The sequence below is a fragment of the Schistocerca serialis genome, chromosome 2 (assembly GCF_023864345.2).
Source record: "Schistocerca serialis cubense isolate TAMUIC-IGC-003099 chromosome 2, iqSchSeri2.2, whole genome shotgun sequence".
Lineage (NCBI taxonomy): Eukaryota > Metazoa > Arthropoda > Insecta > Orthoptera > Acrididae > Schistocerca > Schistocerca serialis.
This window is the reverse complement of record NC_064639.1, coordinates 296,200,038-296,219,213: the sequence shown is the minus strand read 5'-3', so window position 1 is coordinate 296,219,213 and position 19,176 is coordinate 296,200,038. Positions and strand designations below refer to the sequence as shown.

Sequence of the window (19,176 nt, the reverse complement as noted above, 5' to 3'; positions counted from 1 at the left end):
GAGCTGCAACTGGCTTACAAAAGTGCATTGCAATCTCGATTTTGAATTCGAATTTATACTTTTGTAATACGAAAATATGCAGTGTACATGTTGCTGCACATCAGACAACTTTCCAAAATGGGTTTTTCCCCAAGTTTCATTTTCTAAAGTGCCGGGAAATTCTATGCCAGTGTATAAAACCACAACCATTGAAAGGATTGATAAGTTTTACAGTTCTATGAAAGAGTATAGTGTTACTTAACACACAAAGAGTGTATTTTCATCCAGGAGAAAGTGTATTTTTAACCGGGAAATCCGGGAATTTTTTTTCTTCGTCCACTTATACACCCTGAAAAATGGTACAAACTTTGGATACTAACTGTTACGACTGTTTCTGACAGAGACAGAGAGAGAGAGAGAGAGAGAGAGAGAGAGTGAGTGTGTGTGTGTGTGTGTGTGTGTGTGTGTGTGTGTCCGTCCACATGCACGTTTCTAAGAGAGGAAGAGACATTGGACATAGTTAGGTATAAAAGTCATTCGGATTTTAAAAATTGCAATTGTCAAGAATGGTACACACTTTAGTAACTAACTGTTAGCACTGCTTCTGACAATACTTACCCTGCAGGGTGTACAAGGAACACCGCATTTCAAACTGCAACGTGAATGCTTGCATCGATATTCGCACTTCCGCTTACAAGGCGGGCAACTTTTTGCACAATCAACATTGCAGCTGTAAGTAAAAAGACAACTCATTCAATGGACATATTATGACAAACTGTAATATTACAGCCATAAATACAAACAAAGTTTTATTTATATACAAATAATGATTGAACAACCATGAGAAAGATATTGTCAAAAGTCAAACAAAAATGAATGAAAACTTCGCTAGCTCTCAGATGAATCACTTTTTGTAGAATGAATTTGTTTTATTTCTGTATATGATTACAAAATCATTAGGTCCTTAGACCACCAGTTTCAATCAGCAATTACCATCTTCAGATCTGTTTTAAAACATGCCCTAATGTAATAGAAATGCTTTAAAACATCAGAAGATGCTCATCGCTGACCAAAACTGGTAGTCTAAGGAGCTAACAATTTTGTGGTTATAAGACAGAAATAAAACAAATTTATTCTACACTTTCTGGACCACAGTTCTATTTGTGACCATGTTGCAGCTTGTGAATCCTTTTTTGAGTTAGAGTGTGTGTGTGTGCGCGCGCGCACACATCCCCCCCCCCCCCCCCCACACACACACACACACACACACACACACTGGTGAACTGCAGTATGTATACTTTAGGTCAGAAAATGATTCATCTGAAAGCTAGCGAAGTTATCATTCTTTATGGTGTGCCTACTTTCACTAGGTGGTGAGTTGTTAGCTTCACTTCTAAATTATCTCCACTCAGCCAGAATTTTCCGTACCATATTTAAAAAGATATTTAACTCATTAATGTAGCGTAAAAAAAAACGAAAATCCAAATTTCAGTGTAGATTGCGGAATACTGATAGTGCTAACTCATGAAATAAAGCAAGTAGCTATAAGGCTGCTGCAAGTAATAGGTGGTGGAATAATCATTCATAATTTGTATAAAAAGATAACAGTGAAGTATTCAACAACAGAAAATAACTATGAAGCACAACAGAATGAGATGCAAATACACTTACCATTAAATTCATGAAATAGCTACATGCCTGACGATGTAACACTCAAATTAGTATCAGATGGTAATTATTTCCCTTTTCCAGGAAAGTGTTTCTTGCTATTACAAGTCTGAATTTTATTTCTTCCTTACTTTAACCATCGTAAGTTATCTTGGTCCACAAACAGCAAAACACATCTTCAACTGTTGTTCAGCATCTCATTTTTTAACCTAATTCCCTCAGCACTGCCTGACTTAATTTGACTACATTCCATTATTTGTGTTTTACTTTTGCTGAGGTTCATACAATATTCTCTTCTAAACACATTAACCACACAGTTAAACTTAGCTTCCAACTCCTTTGCCATGCCTGATACAAATACACACTCATCATGAAATATCAATGCTTTTATTTTTTCTCTGTGAACTTTAATTTCTTTTCTAAATTTATCTTTGTTTCCAATTATTATTTGCCCAAGGTACAGATTGAATAACATTGGGGATAGGCTACAACTCTGCTTTACTCATTACTGCCTCATTTTCACCTGTTCAACTCTTATAACTGCATTCTGGTTGTAGATAAGCTTTCACTCTCTATATTTTATCCACACTAATCTCAGTATTTAATGGTGTGCAATTGACACAGTAATATGTAGCATATCAGTAGGTATTTTTCGTATCTGCTATGAGGCAGAGATGATGTTAATTGGGATGTTTATTTAACCCTTGAACTGAAACATAGCCTGAGAGACCTTTAAGGGATTTTTAAATGTTCCCTGTCACATCACCGTTCTGTTCGTCACTATCTCTTCCACAGTACCTTCTCACTGTCAAATCATGTACACAACAGAAGCATTTTAGAAATGAAACTTTCAGAGTGGTTGCCAGAGAGCAGTAATGAATCTGAGGTGGAAAATGATTACCCAGATGCTGATTCTGACGTTATAATTACCTAAGCAAGAGAAGATTATTAGAGAAGAAAAAACAATAGCAACTGGCTCATAATAAGTGAGAGTAGTAGTGATGATGATGATGATGATGATGATGATGATAACTGTGACAATACTGGAAGATGAACAAGAAATAATTGTTGAGAACACACATGGAAAACAGGTGGCATGCTAGATAAAAGAAATAATGATTTTGTGTGGAAAACACTAGAACCAACAAAAACACCAAGCCATAACATAGTGAGACAATAAGCTGGACTGACGAGTGAAGCTACTAACTTAGGTAATCTCAACATTCCTGCAATCTTGAGTGTTTGTTTAAACAAGCTATGATTGACAGTGTTGTTTGGCATACAAATAATAAACTTTTGTCAGTGAAAACCAATCTGAATGACACAATGAACTAACTATTGTAACACCATTTCTGTAGAAACTCATGCCCTTTTTTGGTGTGGTAATGTTTGCATCCATCTTGAAATCTGAATATGAAATGTGATCTCTCCTCTTGCCAAGGACTGACTGAAAGCCCAATATTTAGAACGACATCTGTCAAACAGTTTGATATATTGATCAACTGCCTACGGTTTGATGGTTATACCAAAAGTAAGGTGAGGCAACCAAGTGACTGTGAAAACAAAGATGATGTGACTTACGAAACAAAAGTGCTGGCAGGTCGATAGACACACAAACAAACACAAACATATACACAAAATTCAAGCTTTCCCAACAAACGGTTGCTTCATCAGGAAAGAGGGAAGGAGAGGGAAAGACGAAAGGATGTGGGTTTTAAGGGACAGGGTAAGGAGTTATTCCAATCCCGGGAGCGGAAAGACTTACCTTAGGGGTAAAAAGGACAGGTGTACACTCGCGCGCACACACACACACACACACACACACACACACACACACACACACATATCCATCCGCACATACACAGACACAAGCAGACATTTGTAAAGGCAAAGAGTTTGGGGAATACAAAGTGAAACTACTTGCAAAAACAGAAAGAGAAAATAAGATGACAGGAAAGATTTCGAAATGCAACAGTGACAATAACAAACGTAATTGTTGGGTTCAAATTAATGATATGAATATAATAGAGGGAAACATTCCACGTGGGAAAAATATATCTAAAAACAAAGATGATGTGACTTACCAAACGAAAGTGCTGGCAGGTCTCTGTTACTTAGTTTTTCACTCTTATTACGTCATACATGACGTTTAGGCAGTAATCCCTGTCTTGCATATTATCCTGTCTTTCAGCTTTAAGCTCTCAGGTTTTCAAACCTCATATGATGCGGTCCCCAACAATCGGTCTTTCCTTCTCATCTCGTGTGATGTCTCCCTTGACTCACAGTTTTGGGTGACTTTCCTAAAGTCTACCTCTTTTTCCTAGACCTCTCCAGCCTTTTCCTTCACCCCTCTTCCTTCCCCATCAGCCCTTCTGCCTGAAGAATGAGCCACCGGCTCCAAATGCTTGCCTACTTACAACTCTCTTTTAGGTGTGTGTTCTGCCACCGCTTGGTGAGTAGATTTTTTATTTATCCAATTAAATTATTACCTTAAGGTTTGGAAGATTTGATTAATGGTGAGGCAACACACGACCTTCACTTTAAAGCCCTAATTGGAGTAAATTTCATTAGATTAAAAATACAATACCACCATTGTTAACTATTAGCCATCAGTTTTATCATGCATTTCACTATGTATAACACACTTCCAGCCATTTTGTGTAAACTCTGTGCATTGAGATTGTAAGATGAATATACATACAGATTTGAGTTTGAACAGTTTCAGGAGACTTACAAAAGGATATGGAAAAAAATTATTTTTCGACATAATCAAGTTACTACTATTAACTGAAACATTTCCAACACAGAGAATCTTACATTCACTCCTAAAGCAATCAAATTATTATTCTGCACAAGGTTTACACTATCATGGCACTACACAGTAATATTTTAATCACCAAAATCTTTCTCTAAATCTAGAAATATAATAAATATAGGAAGTTTGTGTGGGTGTGGCCACAATCTCCAGCAAGAATATGCCTTCTTCTATCTGCAACCTATATTTATATACATGTGGGACACCTTTCACCTTTTACTTTAAACCATCTTCAGGAGATTTAATATGGAATAATACAGTTTTTGTACATGCAATACTTACAGGTCAAAAAACAATTCACACCATAATTGTTACATTAACAAATTATTACTTACACTTATTCTTTTTTTTGTCCTTAAAACACTGACACATTTTCATATCCCAATGATATTCTTATCTTGTAGCTTTCATATTTCCTAAGCTAACTGCTGTGGAACATTACTATTGGTGGAATGCAGATTTAATAGGGGTCAGAAAGTGGGTAAAGAGTTTTAGGGGTTTGGATGATTGGACATTTGGTTTAGAGGTTATATGGGGAGGATCAGGTATGAGCAAGAGGAAAGGCATTATTCTGACGATTGTCTGATGGAGTGTTAATCTACATTTTATCTATTAAGACAAATATTGAGTTGTTTGTTGTGTACACCTTGTCATTCAAAAGGGTTTCTCTTCAGCTTTTTTTTTTAATATGATATATATTTTTTGGACCACCTTTACTTGACAAACAACTCACAATTCACAATCGTAGATGAAATAGTTAGGTCCGGTAAGTAGTGGTTGAAAGAAACAGATCGCAGATGTCAGGCAGTTAGTTTGGACCTCGGTTAACATAACCTCATTCAAACATTTGTGTATGCATCATAAAGATGTTCTTGGTCGAAAATGTCAGTTTATGGGCCTAATTCTCATTTGCAGGAGGTGTTAATGTTTTATTTCAATATGAAGAAAACAGCAGCTGAGTCTCATTGAATGCTCTGAAGTACATATGGTAAGGATGCTATTAGTGAAAGAACATGTAGTGAGTGGCTTCAACGCTTCAAGAATGGTGATTTTAACATCGTAGACCAGCATAGTGGTGGAAGAGAGAATGTTTTCAAAGATGAAGAATTAGAGACTTTGCTGGGTGAAGACTTGCATCAAACTCAAGAAGAGTTGGCGCAATTTGTGGGAGTGACACAGCAAGCCATTTCAAAATGTCTCAAGGCTATTGGAACGATTCAGAAATAAGGAACTTGGGTCCCGTGTGAGCTGAAACCACGAGACGTTGAAGGGCATTTGTGTGTTTGTGAACAGATGTTTCAGAGGCAAAACCGGAAGGGATTTCTGTATCACATTGTGATCGGGGATGAAAAATGGGTTCATTACGATACCCCTAAATGCAAAAAATCATGGAGATATCCTGGCCATGCTTCCATGTCAACGGGCACACCGAATATTCACGAATCCAAGATCATGCTCTGCATCTGGTGGGACCAACTTGGCGTTGTGTACTATGAGGTGTTAAAACCAAATGAAACAATCACAGGTGCTCGTTATTGAATGAAATTAATGCGTTTGAGCAGAGCATTAAAAGACAAATGGCCGCAATACAGTGAGAGGCACGATAAAGTGATTTTGCAGCACAACGCTCGATCCCACATTGCAAAAGGGGTCAAAACGTACTTGGAAATGTTAAAATATGAAGTCCTACCCCAACTGCTGTATTCTACAGACATTGCTCCCTCTGACTATCACCTGTTTAGGTCAATGGCACATGGGCTAGCTGATCAACACTTCCAATCTCATGAAGAAGTCACGAATTGGATCGATTCATGGATAGCTTCAAAAGATGACCATTTTTTTCGATGCAGGACTCGTACACTGCCCCAAAGATGGGAGAAAGTAGTGGCCAGCGATGGAAAATACTTTGAATGATGCATGTGTAACCAATTTGTTTCATTAAAGCCTCAAATGTTGGGGAAAAATGGCAGAAGCAAAGTTGTACACCTTGTAAGTTGTGAACTGTTTTAGAGTTGTATGACGTCATGTCCCCCCTACTGGCCATCAGTATCCCTGGTAAAAGGTGACAGTTATATTATATTCTTCAATACTTATCAAATTTGCTGGTTTTTGAAGTGTAAACAGAGTATAATAAATGCCTCTATAAGTAACAACACTGCCTATCTTCAGTATCAGTATCTGATGTAAACAATAGGACCATTTCATCACAGCAGCATACTGTGAGAACAAATATTTTCTCTTGTTTCTATCTCTGAAGATTCTCACCTGATAGAATGATCTCCATTCCAGATGCAGCACTACCACTGTCACTCTAGTCTGTGTAATTTCCTTGATAAATGGTTTGCTTGGTACAACCAGTTCACTGTTGGGTATTCTTTAAGACACACCCCATCTTTCCTTACGCTGATAGCTTCAAAGGAACATTCACTGTTGGGTATTCTTTAAGACATGCCCCATCTTTCCTTACGCTGATAGCTTCAAAGGAATACTCTTCCCCCCCCACCATTAACCATGGATCTTGCCAATGTGTGGTGGCCTGCGTGCCTCAATGGTACAGATAGCTGTAACATAGGTGCAGCCATCACAGAGAGGTACCTATGGAGACCAGACTAATAGTGAATGCATTACTGTAACCAATTTACACATACACACAAAACCAACACCCACCAAATTATTAGACGTTTGTATGCATAATAGCTCCAAAGATGATTAAGGGGTTGAATGAGGTAAAATAAGTTATTCAGATAGTTAAGGGAGACCGAACTATCAGTTTAATAAATCACAGCTGCAAAATACTAATACAAATTCTTTACAGACGAATGGAAAAACTAGTAGAAGCCGACCTCGGGGAAGATCAGTTTGGATTCCATAGAAATGTTGGAACACGTGAGGCAATACTGACTCTACGACTTATCTTGGAAGAAAGATTAAGGAAAGGCAAACCTACGTTTTTAGCATTTGCAGACTTAAGAGAAAGCTTTTGACAATGTTGACTGGAATACTCTCTTTCAAATACTGAAGGTGGCAGGGGTAAAATACAGGGAGCAAAAGGCTATTTACAATTTGTACAGAAATCAGATGGCAGTTACAAGAGTCGAGAGGCATGAAAGGGAAGCAGTGGTTGGGAAGGGAGTGAGACAGGGTTGTAGCCTCTCCCCGATGCTATTCAATCTGTATATTGAGCAAGCAGTAGAGGAAACAAAAGAAAAGTGCGGAGTAGGTATTAAAATCCATGGAGAAGAAATAAAAACTTTGAGGTTTGCCGATGACATTGTAATTCTGTCAGAGACAGAAAAGGACTTGGAAGAGCAGTTGAACGGAATGGACAGTGTCTTGAAAGGAGGGTATAAGATGAACATCAACAAAGGCAAAACGAGGATAATGGAATGTAGTCGAATTAGATCGGGTGATGCTGAGGGAATTAGATTAGGAAATGAGACACTTAAAGTAGTAAAGGAGTTTTGCTATTTGAGCAGCAAAATAACTGATGATGGTCGAAGTAAAGAGGATATAAAATGTAGATTGGCAATGGAAAGGAAATCGTTTCTGAAGAAGAGAAATTTGTTAACATCGAGTATTGATTTAAGTGTCAGGAAGTTGTTTCTGAAAATATTTGTATGGAGTGTAGCCATGTATGGAAGTGAAACATGGACGATAAATAGTTTAGGCAAGAAGAGAATAGAAGCTTTCAAGATGTGGTGCTACAGAAGAATGCTGAAGAGTAGGTGGGTAGATCACATAACTAATGATGAGGTATTGAATAGAATTGGGGAGAAGATGAGTTTGTGGCACAACTTGACTAGAAGAAGGGATCGGTTGGTAGGACATGTTCTGAGGCATCAAGGGATCAGCAATTTAATACTGGAGCGCAGCGTGGAGGGTAAAAATCGTAGAGGGAGACCAAGAGATGAAACACTAAGCAGATTCAGAAGGATGTAGGCTGCAGTAGGTACTGGGAGATGAAGAAGCTTGCACAGGATAGAGTAGCATGGAGAGCTGCATCAAACCAGTCTCAGGAATGAAGATCACAACAACAACAACAACAACTAGGGAGACGAAACTTTAATTATAATGGGAGACCAGAATTTGATAGTACATAAGAGACAAGAAAGAAAAATATCAGAACATGTACTGATGGGAAAGGAATCATAGAATTTCCCACAGAGCTTAATTTAATCATAGCTAATATTTGGTTTAAGAATCATGTAACAAGGATGTATATGTGGAAAAGACCTTTAGACACTGGAAGGTATCATGTGAATTATACAGGGTGTACATGAAGTCTGGGAACACTTTCAATTGTTTATTGCACAAGAAACAAACATTAAACAGCAATCACACATATGCCATGTTGAAGAGAAACCCCGAAAATTATTTTTCATGTATACCGCCACAGCATAGTTTGGTAATTTGCCGCTAGTCAGCACTAGTCGCAAGGCGAGTTCAGGTGCGGAGTGAGCTTTCTGTGTGTTGGAGTTCGACAACAACAAGTGTGATACAACTGTGCAATGGATGTTTAGAACGAAGTATGGTAAGAAGCCATCAACAAGGAAGGCCATTTACTACTGGCACAACAGATTCATTACAATGGGTTGCTTGTGCCCGGCAAAGACAAGCGGACGTCCCAATGTGATTGAAGTGCATGTGGAATGCGAACGAGAGCACTGTAACTGGATATTCCTACTTGGACAGTAGCTGATGCCTCAAATTGCAATCAGACTCTCCATTCGTCTTTCAGCAGGATGGGTCTCCACCCCATTTTCATCATGAAGTTCGTGGATGCCTGAACACGGAGCTGCCAAATGCTACAGAAGGGGACGGCTGTTTCATGAAATGGCCTCCCCCATCACCAGATCTCACTTTTTTCTGTGTAGACACATTAAAGATCTGTTATATGTACCGTCTCTACCAAGAGGTGTAGCAGAGCTCCGGGAGAGAACACGGGAAGCGACTGCCACAGTCGATGGTGCCCTCCTAGGACGGGTATGGCAAGAATTCGATTACTGTATTGACGTCTGCTGGGTCACTCATGGTTCGCATATCAAATGTTTGTAAAAAAAAAAAAAAAAAAAACTTTCAGAGAGTCTCTTCAAAATGCAATATGTATGACATCTGTACAATGTTTAATTCTTGTGCAATAAATAATTGAAAGTGTTCCCGGCCTTTATGTGCACCCTGTATAATGGTAAGACAAAGATTCTGAAACCAAATTCTAAACTAAAAGACATTTGCAGGAGCAGATGTGGGCACCAAACATAATTTATTAGTTATGAACTGCAGATTAAAACTGGAGAAACTGCAAAAAGACAGGACATTAATAATGATAGAATCTGAATAAATTGAAGGAGCCACAGGTTGTTGTGAGTTTCAGAGGGAGCATTAGGCAATGCTCAACTGAAATGGGAAAGGAATACAATAGAAGACAAATGGGTAGCGTTCAAAGATGAAATGGGAAAGACAGTAGAGGATCAAATAGGAAAAAGACAGGGCCTAGTAGAAATATTTGGATCACAGAGACGATATTGAATTTAACTTATGAAAGCAGTAAATGTAAAAATGCAATTAACTGAGCAGGTGAAGAGGAATACAGGCTTCTAAAAAATGAAATTGACAGAAAGTGCATAAGTAGGAATGGTTAGAGGACAAACATAAGGTCGCAGCTTACAAGTTATCGGAATGTTAGATGCCACCTACAGTAACCCCCTCCTACACTTTTCAGCAGTCTGACCCAAAAAGTGTAAAATACAGGAAAGCACAGGAAACACAACAAGCTGTAGATTTTGTGCCAATTATTCTCTGCTACTATTTTAACCAGTAATGTGTTACAAAATTTTATTTACTGCCATTTTTTTAATGATTATCAATAATGAATCTCACATTAGGACGTGAATATCTTTTTAATGTGGTTTCACAGAAGACTTTTGCTTATTTACACCATTGGACATGATCAGAACAAAGAAGGAAACACCCATGATTACCGTGAAGGTGGTGGCTGAGTGCTAACACAGCACTCAGCCACAGCCATTGTGATAATCAGAAGGCAGTGGCTGAATGCTGACACACGCAAATGCGAGTGCAGGTTTGCCTCTTCATTTGGGTCATGTCCAATGGTGTACAAACACTGAAGAAAAAGTCTTTTGTGAAACCACATTAAAAAGATATTTGTGTTCCAATGTCAGACTTATTATTGATAATCATTATAAAATTATGGTAAATAAAACCTGTAACACAATATTGGTTAAAACACTGAAGATGGTAGTCTTTGCAAACAGAGAAGAATAGACACAAAATCTACAGTTTGTTGCTCACAAGGAGGTCACTCAGTTCAGGGATATCCTAGGCAAGAAAGAAGGCAGAAATTTTCATCATGTTACGTGGCCTCTTGACGAAGAATGTTTTTGTCTGACATCAGGTCGTATGAACCTAAGGCTGTGCATCTAGTATTGGTTAGGGTACTTCACAAGGAGGTAACAACAATTCCTGAAAGCACATTATATGGACAGCCATCTCCAAAAGATGTGTTTATTTGTATAAATGACCGTGAAATTAAATTAAAGCCGACATAATACATCACAGTGAGCAGAAGGAAGGTTGCTACTTGAGCCACTACCATCAGATCGTTATTATCATGAATGCAGTGACTCAGCATACTTTTCCACCATTCCAAACAATGTGAACCTGTAATACAGGTGGCTGTGACTCAACACACCAACACGTGTTTTCTGCTTTGATCCAAGGAATGACTTTGAGCAGGAATATATGATTCACTTTTAGCAGAAATCTGTATGAAGATCGATGTTAAAGGTGATGATAACATCAAAGAAAACTTAAAGTGTGAGGAACGTTGTAACATGGAAGTGTTAATGATGGGAAAGCATTGTATTGAGCGAACATGAATTCTGTTGGGACTGACCAAAACAAACTTAAAAAACGGGAAAACATAAAATGATGTAATTAAAAAATAGGTTTTTACTGTATAGGAAAATTAAAGGGACCTTTGGAGAAATGGAAAGCACTTATAAACTTATATGAGTATCTAGAGCTCAGATGGCAAAGTAGTATTTAAGCAAATAAGGGAAAGCTGGAAGGTGGAAGCAATACACAAGAGCTACAAAAGGGATATGAACTTGAAGGCAGTATTACGGAAGAGGAAATAGGTGAAGGTATGAGAAGCATATGTCAGAACACTTGAAGACCTAAGCCAAAACGCACACATGAAGTAAATGGTATTCCCTCAGAGGTACTGAGAATTCTGGGAGAGCAAGTCATGAACACATACTCCACCAGGTATGCAAGATATACAAGAAAGGCAAAATACTCTCAGATATAAAGAAGAATGTAATAATTCAAATTCTGCAAAAGGCAGGTGCTGACAGTAGTGAATATTACTGAATGTCACAAACTACCAACATAAATTATTTAAAGAAAATAGTGGGAAAATTGTAGAGGCCGACCTCAGGGAAGATCTGTTTGGGTTCCAGTGAAATGTTGGAACAAACAAGATAAAAATGACTCTCAAAGCAGTGGCAGGAGAATACACATTCAAAAAAAGGAATTATGTATGTAACCTTTCAGAGCCACTGGCTCCTTCTTCTGGCAGAAGGGTTGAAGGAGGAGGAAGATGGGTGTAGGAAAAGGACTGGAGAGGTTTAGGAAAAGGGTTTACAGTTTGGAAAAGTCCCCAAATGCTGGGTCAGGGGAGACTTACCAGATAGGATGAGAAGGAAAAATTGATTTCTGGGGACTGCAATGGATGAGATTTGAAAACCTGAAAGCTTAAAGTGGACGAAAGGGTAATACACAAGTTAAGTGCATTGTATGTGATAGAGGTGGGAGGGGGACAGCAAAAAATAGGCAGGTCAGAAAATGAAAGACATAGAAAACTAAAATGGAGTGAAGAATGGTGTAGTTACTGTGAAGAAATGCCAAGACGGAAGAAATTAATGTAAATGGAGGCCAGGTGGGTGGCAAGAACCAAGGACACGCAGTTCCCACTTGTGGAGTTATGAGAAACTGGTGTCTGGAGGAAGAATCCAGATGCCACAGGCCCCGAGATCACAATTGTTATGTTGTAGAGCATGCTTTGTAACAGGATATTGTGTACCACCAGTACACACCATCTGCCAATGGCCATCCACCCTAACCGACAACTTGGTGGTGCTTACACTGATGTAAAAGGCTGAACAGTTTAAGAATGGTTAGTATATGACATGTGTCATTTCCCAGGTGTCCACCACTGAACAGTTTAAGAATGGCTGGTATATGACATGTGTCATTTCCCAGGTGTTCACCACTGTAGCTGAGTGGACAGCATGCCGGCTTGTCATGCCGGGGGCCTGGGTTCGATTCCCGGCTGGGTTTGAGATTTTCTCCGCTCAGGGAATGGGTGGCTGTGCCGTCTTTATCATTATCATTTCATCCTCATCGATGCGCAAGTAGCCAAAGTGGCATCAACTCAAAAGACTTGCACCAGGCACTCGGGTCTACCCACTTGGAGGCCCTCGCCACACGACATATCATTTTCATTTCACAGGTGGCTCTCCCTTTGATGGTATATGTTTTGCCAGTAACAGGGCTGGTATAGGTGGTGGTAAGAGTGCGCATAGGGCAAATCTTGCAGTGGGGATGGCCACAGGGGTAGGAGCCTTAGGGTAGGGACACGAGTGCAGAAGTAGCTTAGGGCCTGACAAGGATACTGCAGAGATTGGGAGGACGACATAAAGCTATTCTAGGTGTGCTGGCAAAAACTCAAGACAGAATGGACCTAATTTCAGGGCTTGATTTTTAGGAAGTCATGGCCTTGTCAATGTAGCTGATTAACACATTCGAGACCATGATAATACTGAGTGACAAGCAGTGTACTCCTAAGTTGTTTTTTTGGAGGGATCAGCAGTACCAGGATTGGATGTGATGGCCTGGGAAATCTGCTTTTGAGATAGGCTGGTGGTATAATTATGTCCAGTGAAGGCTGAGGTGATATGTGTTCTCCTGCTGCCACTTGGTGAGTAGATTTTTTTATCTATCCAATTACATTATATTATACTGACAAAAAATTATTATTTACATTTTTATAATAATGACTCTGGAACTTTTCTTGGAAGATAGGTTAAATAAAGGAAAAATCTATGTTTTAGCTTATAAATTTAGAGAAAGTTTTTGAGCATGTTGTGTGAAATACACACTTTGAAATTCTTAAAGCCCTGGGATAAAAGTACAGGGAGCAAAAAGTTGTGTACAGATTTTACAGAAACCAGATGGCAGTTATAATAGTTGAAGCTCATTAAAAAGAAACAGTAATTAAGAAGGGAATGAGACAGGTTGTGGCGGTTTCTTGATGTTATTCAATCTATACACTGAGAAAACTGTAAATTAAGTCAAGGAAAATAATGGAAAGGGATATAAAAACTTTGACGGGATTATAGTGTCATCAGCAAATCTCAGAGATGGCAAAAGACTTTAAAGAATAGCGAACAGGATGGACAGTGACTTGGGAAAGGGTATAAGGTGAAAATCTACAAAAGTAAAATGAGAGTAATGGAATGTAGTTGAATTAAGCATACAATTTAAATTAGGAAATGATACACTAAAAGTAGTAGATGTGTTTTGCTACTTGGTCTGTAAAATAACAGGTGACACCGAAACTAAGAGACAATATAAAATGCATGAAAAAGAGAAGACTTGTTAACACAGAATATAAATTCTCATAATGTTAAGAAGTATTTTCTTTACGCATTTGGAGTATAGCCTTGGACAGAAGAGAAATGTGTATGTTAAACACCTCAGACAAGAAGAGAACTGAAGCTTCTGAAAAGAGGTCCTACAGAAGAATGTCGAAGATTACATGGGCAGATCAAATAACTAATTAGGAGGTACTGATTGGGGTAGGGGTTAATAATAATAGTAAAAGAATAAAAGAAAAAATAGGCCTCCGGTATGTTCTGCCAGTCGTAAAAGGCTGAAAAGAACAAACCACTAATAGGGCTAACCCCCATTTTAGCGTGATTAGTTGGTTCAGGACAGAACTAATGAAGCCTCGGACAAGAGCTGTCGTGGTCGGGGACGATGCTTGAACCCTATGCCCATCAACAATGGTAATGACACTGCTAGCCACACGGAAAATGACTTAAATCCAAATAGAGGTGTTTTGAAGGATATGCTCCCTGCAACCACTCTAGTAGGAAAACAAAGACAGAGGATGAGATGGTTAGATGAAGTTAACCGACACCTCATGTTCTGTTATTACCAAGCAACAAACTTAGGAACCAACACAACTGGATACAGATCACAAGTATACACAACATTTATTACCAGATACCCAGAATTAAAATTTTTAACAGAACAATGACTAGCTGATCAGATCCGTGTAATAATAAAAAATAACAGGATACCCCAGTCAGAATTAGAAAACATCAAACAACAAGTAAAACAAATACTGGAACAAAATAATGTGCAATCAGAAGAAGAAGAAAATACAGTAATGGACTCAAACATCCCAGAGCAAACAAACAAAGAACAATACGCATCAATTAAACAATCAGACGAAAACGAAATCTTAAGACGGCCACCAGAACAAGCACAAATAGAACACGAAGTGACACACATGTTAGATATAGAAGAAAAATTTCAGCCAACATATATAGAAAACAAAGACACAAATACAGACATTAGGCCATTCTTGCATAGACCACCAAATAACCCACAAGTCGAAACAACAATAACAACTATCAACACAATCATACACAGTAAAATAAATGAAAATACAACTACGAAAGAGTTACAACTACTGGTTTATATAGGAGCACTCACTACACTAATTATACACACTAGGCAGAGTTCAGAACAAACCAACACACAGAAAAAACCCACAAAACCAGCATGGCAACACAGGCTACAGATCAGAATAGAAAAACTGAGAAAAGACATGGACAACTAACACAATTTATAAGAAATGAAATATCGGACAAGAAATGAAAAAGGTTAGGTAAAATCTCACAACAAGAAGCGATAGAGCAATTAGATGAAAAGAAGCAGAAATTACAGGCATTGGCCAAACGACTTAGAAGATACAAAAAATGTGAAAATAGAAGGAAACAAAACCAAACATTCAACACAAACCAAAAGAAATTTTATCAGACAATAAATAACACACACATTAATATAGACAACCCACCAAACATAGCAGACATGGAACACTTCTGGAGCAACATATGGTGAAACCCGGTACAACATAACAGACGTGCACGGTGGGTACAAGCAGAAACAGACACATACAAGATGCCTGAAGTGATAATTTTGCAACATGAAGTCACCCGAGCAATTAATTCTACGCATAATTGGAAAGCCCCTGGAAAAGATAAAATAGCAAATTTCTGGCTAAAGAAGTTCACCTCAACACATTCACATCTAACTAAATTATTTAACATATCTAAAAACAAAGATGATGTGACTTACCAAACGAAAGCACTGTTGATAGACACACAAACATACACACAAAATTCAAGCTTTCACAACCAACGGTTGCTTCATCAGGAAAGAGGGAAGGAGAGGCAAAGACGAAAGGATTTGGGTTTTAAGGTAGAGGGTAAGGAGTCATTCCAATCCCGGGAGCGGAAAGACTTACCTTAGGGGGAAAAAAAGGACAGGTATACACCCGCGCGCACACACACACACACATCCATCCGCACATACACAGACACAAGCAGACATTTCAGACATTTAACAGTTACATTGCAGACCCATACACATTCCCTGATACACTTACACATGGAATAACTTATCTGAAACCTAAAGATCAAGCAGACACAGCAAACTTAGCTAAATATCACCCCATAACATGCCTACCAACAATATACAAAATATTAACTTCAGTCATTACACAAAAATTAATGACACATACAACACAGAACAAAATTATAAATGAAGAACAAAAAGGCTGTTGCAAAGGAGCACGAGGATGTAAAGAGCAGCTGATAATAGATGCAGAGGTGACATATCAAGCTAAAACTAAACAAAGGTCGCTACACTACGCATACATTGATTACCAAAAAGCTTTTGATAGTGTACCCCACTCATGGTTACTACAAATATTGGAAATATACAAAGTAGATCCTAAATTGATACAGTTCCTAAACATAGTAATGAAAAATTGGAAAACCACACTTAATATCCAAACAAATTCAAATAATATCACATCACAGCCAATACAGATTAAGCGTGGAATATACCAAGGAGACTCATTAAGTCCTTTCTGGTTCTGCCTTGCTCTGAACCCACTATCCAACATGCTAAACAATACAAATTATGGATACAATATTACTGGAACATATCCACACAAAATCACACATTTGCTATACATAGATGATCTAAAACTACTGGCAGCAACAAATCAACGACTCAACCAATTACTAAAGATAACAGAAGTATTCAGCAATGATATAAATATGGCTTTTGGAACAGACAAATGTAAGAAAAATAGCATAGTCAAGGGAAAACACACTAAACAAGAAGATTACATATTGGATAACCACGACTGCATAGAAGCGATGGAAAAAACAGATGCCTATAAATATCTAGGACACAGACCTAGAAGCACTCAATACACTTACACGATCACAATGCCACAAATATAGAATACATCACTTACATTCAGCAACAGAAAGATTCACATTAAGCAGAAAGGAAGGAGGAAGGGGATTTATCGACATAAAAAACCTACATTATGGATATCAATATAATAGAGGGAAACATTCCAGGTGGGAAAAATTATATATAAAAACAAAGATGAGGTGACTTACCGAACGAAAGCGCTGGCAGGTCGATAGACACACAAACAAACACAAACATACACACAAAATTCAAGCTTTCGCAACAAACTGTTGCCTCATCAGGAAAGAGAGAAGGAGAGGGAAAGACGAAAGGATGTGGGTTTTAAAACATTTTAAAACCCACATCCTTTCGTCTTTCCCTCTCCTTCTCTCTTTCCTGATGAGGCAACAGTTTGTTGCGAAAGCTTGAATTTTGTGTGTATGTTTGTGTTTGTTTGTGTGTCTATCGACCTACATTATGGACAGGCAGACAATTTAAGGAAATCTTTATAGAACGAGCAGAAACTACCAAAAAGACACAAAGCAATCACTCATATAAATGCATCGGCTACACCATTGCAATTTCATAACCACTTCTACAACCCTTCAGATCACTTAACATCAACAGATACGAAGAAAGTAAATTGGAAAATCGAAACACTACATGGCAAGCACCCGTATCATCTAACACAGCCACACATCGATCAAGACGCATCCAACACATGGCTAAGAAAAGGCAATATATACAGTGAGACGGAAGGATTCATGATTGCAATACAGGATCAAACAATAAACACCAGATATTACAGCAAGCATATTATTAAAGATCCCTATACCACAAGAGATAAATGCAGACTTTGCAAACAACAAATAGAAACAGTAGATCACATCACAAGCGGATGTACAATACTAGCAAATACAGAATACCCCAGAAGACATGACAATGTAGCAAAAATAATACATCAACAGCTTGCCTTACAACATAAACTTACAAAACAACACATTCCCACATACAAGTATGCACCACAAAGTGTACTGGAGAATGATGAATTCAAATTATACTGGAACAGAACCATTATAACAGATAAAACAACACCACATAACAAACCTGACATCATACTCACCAATAAAAAGAAGAAATTAACACAACTAATCGAAATATCCATACCCAATACAACAAATATACAGAAGAAAACAGGAGAAAAAATTGAAAAATACATCCAACTGGCTGAGGAAGTCAAACACATGTGGGATCAGTATAAAGTTGACATTACACCAATTATACTATCAACTACAGGAGTCATACCACACAATATCCACCAGTACATCAATGCAATACAGCTACATCCAAACTTATATATACAACTACAGAAATCCGTAATCATTGATACATGTTCAATTACCCGAAAGTTCCTAAATGCAATGTAACATATACCGTACAGTTAAAAAGGAAGTCACGCATGATCAAGGTCCGCGTCACTTTCCATTTTTAGTCAGATGTAACGTCTGAGAAAGGAAAGAAATAATAATAATAATTGTTACAGCATGACTAAAAGAAGGGATCGGTTTAGAACTCACCAGAGGCATCAAGGGGTCATAAATATTGTAATGGACGGAAGTGTGGTGAGTAAAAATTGTAGAGGGACACCAATGCTGGAATCCAGGACACAGGTTCAAATAGATGTGGAATGCAGTATTTACAGAGGAGAGAAGTGCCTCATACAAGTGTGGATAACTGCTTCAAACCAGTCTAAAGACTGAACACCACCACCAAAACAACAACATCAACTGGCCACAAACAGGATTATGGCACACAATGTTCATAATGATGTATGTGTTCTGTATCTCCTGTCAGATTTATTTTTAAATGGCAAAAACAGTAACTGTCCTCAACTTCTGTCGACTGGTAGGATAACTTTTTTCACAATTTGGAAAATTTATTCTTAAATAAACTGCATTATTAATGGTCATCAGTTATATATCAAATCTTACCACATGAAAATCTGTGTATTACAAAACAACTGTTAGTTATTGACACTGAGCTGACTGATTCTTCATAAAACCAATTATCAACTCTGTTTTGTGGGAAAGGGAGTACTGCTGGGAAGCTATCAGCTTAATGGAACAAAT

General features: G+C 38.1%; 1 protein-coding gene across 1 annotated transcript in view; it reads right to left on the bottom strand.

Moving 5' to 3' along the window:
• The window catches only part of LOC126457061 (NFX1-type zinc finger-containing protein 1-like), a 378,517-nt gene that overhangs the window by 104,398 nt on the left and 254,943 nt on the right, over window positions 1-19,176 (bottom strand). Inside the window, exon 13 of the mRNA XM_050093060.1 lies at window positions 598-709. Coding sequence (XP_049949017.1) covers window positions 598-709 — 112 coding nt within the window. The remainder of the gene's footprint in view (window positions 1-597; window positions 710-19,176) is intronic.